This window comes from Drosophila sechellia, chromosome X (genome assembly GCF_004382195.2).
Source record: "Drosophila sechellia strain sech25 chromosome X, ASM438219v1, whole genome shotgun sequence".
In the NCBI taxonomy this organism is placed as follows: Eukaryota; Metazoa; Arthropoda; class Insecta; order Diptera; family Drosophilidae; genus Drosophila; species Drosophila sechellia.
Genome location: NC_045954.1, coordinates 2,296,275 through 2,300,492, shown reverse-complemented (window position 1 = coordinate 2,300,492; position 4,218 = coordinate 2,296,275). Strand labels below are relative to the sequence as shown.

General features: G+C 48.3%; 1 protein-coding gene across 1 annotated transcript; it reads left to right on the top strand.

Annotated features, from left to right (window-relative positions):
• Positions 1-686: 686 nt before the first annotated feature.
• Positions 687-2,069, top strand: LOC6616149. Its single transcript, XM_002040478.2, has one exon. The coding sequence runs from the start codon at positions 770-772 to the stop codon at positions 1,829-1,831; it is 1,062 nt and encodes a 353-aa protein (XP_002040514.1). The 5' UTR covers positions 687-769; the 3' UTR covers positions 1,832-2,069.
• Positions 2,070-4,218: the final 2,149 nt, after the last annotated feature.

The following is a 4,218-nucleotide window of genomic DNA, read 5'->3' as shown; positions in this document are numbered from 1 at the left end:
TGGCTAAAATGACGAGGAGCTGTCGGCCAGGAAGTTGGACTTGGCATGGGCTAATTAGCCGGCCAACCTGGCTTCCCTTCTACTTTTTCCGTTCACTGTTTTCCAGCCTGTTGCTGCTCTAAATGTCCATTCAAATGAGGGGGAGACAAGGGCGAAAGGAAGCAGACTTCCTTGAGGGGAATGAAAGCAAATTTAATAACCAAGCGCTGGCCGATAGACATCTAGATGTCATTTTCGTGTGGTGGTGCTGTGGATGAGTGGCTGGATTGGAGTGGGTGATTCTCGGCCGGTACTGGGAACTGTGGGAAAGAACGAAGCCAAGCACTTCTTAAAATCTTCATCAAAGTATCAGATCTTGTGGGCTCACATATATAATGTGAAATTATACTTTCATATTCTAAGCTAAGCTTCTGACATTCTCGAGCTTGTTGCTCAAGTTCCTCAAAATCCAAAGACAGTTTGATACCACACACATCCATCCTTCGGCCGAAGGTTTTCTCGCCAGAAAGAGAGCCTTCTCACCCAAAGAGAGATAGCCGGAGAGAGCGAGTGTCCTTCTGCCCGCCGGGGTGCCTCTTGCGCAACAACCCCTAGCCCCGTAACCCCTAGCCATTAACCCCTGAGCGCCGAGCGGGTATAAAACGCAGCCCGCTCCCCGTACCGCTTCAGTTTGTCAGCGAGAGCGGTCGAGAGCAGAAGAATAGCAGAGTCTAGAAGTACATCTTTTTTTTTGTGCACCAGGAGCAGCAGAAACAGAACCACACACAACATGCTAAAGTGGACGGCATCGGCGCAGCGCCTGAACGAGATTCCCGTGCACGATCAGGATGCCAACCAGCCGCAGAGGAGGAGGCTGCAGAGGAGGCAGCGCCGTCAGCGGAGGGCCACCATCGCCAACAAGGAGAACGTGCCCGATACCGTGGGCTACACCTCCACGCCAGTGCCCATTTCCAGGCTGCTCAACAGTCCCCTGGTCCTGGCGCCGCTGAGCGATATCCGGAATGTCACCCCGGAGGCGGTGGTGCGCAGTCAGGCGCCCCAAAGGGTACAGAGTGTGCGATACGCCACCACATTGCCACGTTTTGCCGAGGATTACTCGCCCAACGGACTGCCCAGTGGTCAGCACTTGGCGCTGAGGGGCCTGGCTCCGTTGGATCCCTTTCTGGGCCAGCCGCGCTACATAGTGGGCTCGGGTGCAGGAGTTACCAAACTCAAGCAGCGCAGACTGGACGAGGACTTTGTGGCCACCTTGGAGCCGGAGTTGCAGGAGCCGGCAGTGCTGGAGCCACCCACCCCCAAGGTGGAAGTGCGTCCAAGCACACCGCAGCCTGCCTCCACGCAGATGGGGGATCAGACTTTGGATCGCCTCATCGATGCCATCTTGGATTCCGCCTGCAAGGCGAATGTCAGCACCAAGAAGAAGCCGAGAAGGTCCACCTTCAATCTGCGCAGGCGCACCTTGGTCAAGCAGCAAATGGAGTCGAACTGCCCCCAGGAGGTGCTGTCGCCATCCTACGCACCTGGAGACGATCCGGCCGCGGATCTGAGCTTTGGTCTGGTTCCCTTGCCCATGCACAACCTGATGGCCACTCCGGAACCGGCCTCGCCCCTGTCCAAGATTTCACACAACTTGCTTGTCCAACTGGACACTCCAGTGGCCCCCAAGTCCGCCCCCTGCGACAACACCTTCTGCCTGGAGACTCCAGTTAAGGCCCTGAAGAGGACCCGCAAGGAGATCGTCGCCAAGGAGTCCCCCATTAAGCGCTACAAGGTGGACGAGCGCAATTACTTCGAGGTGGGATTGGCCCTGCCCTCATCTATATATGTCTGAGAAGAGGTCCTTTCAAACAGATCCTCGGATAGCCAAAAAAAAGAGAAGAGAAACTAAATGCGAGATGCAGATGAAGACGAGGAAGCGAGCAACGCTGACAAACGGGGGGAAAACGCTTAACTATGACGCTTAACTAGTTCCTAAGTCGTAAACTAATCATCTTTCAATTACTGTACATAATTTCGTAGCCCACCTTAATCACTATTTATTCGAATTACTAACAAACCATTTTTTTTTGCTGCTGTTATGTAGTTTTCGAATATACCTTTTTTTTCATTATTTAATTTTAAGCAAATATTTGTTACCCAAATAATTATTTTTTTAAAATAAAAGCATTAAATCAAAAACAATGAAGTACACTTTTCTTTTCTTTTGAAATGGGAAATACTTTAAATATCAGCTTCTTGTCATAAATGTCAAAATGTTTTTTTAGTAACTTTGGCAACTTCCATGCGTATTGAATAGAAATGGTGATATTTGAAATACCTTGGCTAGCTTCATAGTCTAGAAAGGTGTTGGCATGTATCCATTGAAACCTAGTCTTTAAATGTTAGGTTTATAGATGCTTTCTGAACCATTTCCGAAAGACGAAAAAATATAATTTTTTTTGTTGTCATAGCATCGCATTGAGTTTTCGGGTGAATGCGAAACATCTGCGGTCACCTTCGTCGCCTACGCAATATCCCAGCTCGTGCCGATTGCATTTTGACCTGCGGATACGCACAACGTGTATTTACACAGTTGCTTGACCAAACGATTTGCTTTGCTTTTCCAAGCGACCAAAACAAACAACGGCGGTACAGGTTGGGAACTGGGAATAATTGAATGCCTGACAGGTACAATGGCACGCCCCGGGATCTATAATCAAGAAGAAAAGGAGAAGTCAGAGCCAGCCAACAGCTGGTCCACTCCTTGTTTCCGAGGACTCGGGACTCTGCGTCCGCTGTGCTGCTCAATTGGCTATTTTCCCATCGAACTGGCTGCTCAAAAACTATAAGGCTATATGTTATTAATTCATTCATTGCGACCGCTTTTGAAGAGAACACATTTTGCGTACACTCGCTTATCATAATTTAAATACATTTCAAAATCATATTTTACAGCAAATGAGTTTCCAAAGTCATCGAAACGAAATCAACCCCCGATTTTCGCTTTTGTCTGAGAGCTTTAGAGCTTAGAGTAATCCAACCAGAAAGCGTTTTGCACATATTAGTATCCTATTAAAAAAATCGTGCACCCTTGCGGATGTCCATGTTTCGAAATCAAATTATGGGAACTGCAGTGTCCAGCTAGATCATCCGTGAAAAATCTAGCTATGTTTCCATGCTCCGACTTTTGGCAAGAACATCATCTCTAATCCTCTGGCACATGACACTTGTTGGTACGTTGACGCCCTCGCACACACTTTTTGGCACTGTAACTCGTTTTGAGTGCGGTATGGATGGTATCCTTTACCTATACCCATAGCTATACCCCTAACCATGCCAGTACCTGTCGCTGTTCCGCAGGAACCCTACTGTTGCGGAAGGAACCCGCTTAATCCCCGGCTTAGCAACCTGTCATCGCATCGCACATTTCTGTGGGCTTGTCCCTAATTTGTAGACCATTTAGACTGCGATGCGATAGATAATTGAATTATTTTTATTGTTCGCATTGGACGACCGGTTATGTGCCCCGCTGGGCGCACTTGCTCCGCTCGACCTGGCCAGCTGTGCTCACCCGCATCGTTAGACCAATTTCCTAATGCCGTCGTCTTGGGTCACACCCCTTTTCCCGTTCTAACCCTTTTTGCCGAACTCGGCCCGTAGAGCCATCGAATTTACATTTCTTGGCCCGTTTCCGTCTTCGCCCCTTCTGCACTCCCTTCGGGCTGCTTGGTGTCACTTGGCTAATCGATAAAAATTTAATTAATTGCCTGTAAATGTGATAGAAACAAGCGTCCCCCGAACTTGGGAAGTGCCAGCCATCGAGTGTGCAGAGCATGGATGATCATCGGTTATGGGGGCTTCTGGATCCTCGGCAAGGCGTGGAAACTCTGGTCACAGCTGACAGGTCACCGGAAAAGGGGTACGACTCGGACGAGATGTTCAGCTATGTCGTCATTGGAATTACTAGGTTTTACGAGCAGTTGTGCAATCGAAGACTTTTCACTCGGAAGTCAGGTAATTTAAATGATCAGTTGTTTTTAAAATCATACCTAATCATTTTTAATGCCAATGAGAGCACTGCAAACTCTGAAAATGTTTGTATAGTATGCAAGGGTATATCTCCCTCCACTTAAATCGTATAAGTACAATAATAAAACCCGATTTCCTTCGGGTTCAGCTTCTCCTGCGCACATTCTTCTCCACTCCTTCATTATGCAGTTAGTTAATCAACAGCTGGCC

What these genes read in the sequence shown, in the direction of transcription:
- LOC6616149 (XM_002040478.2), top strand. Translation starts at nt 770, where the DNA reads ATGCTAAAGTGGACGGCATCGGCGCAGCGCCTGAACGAGATTCCCGTG.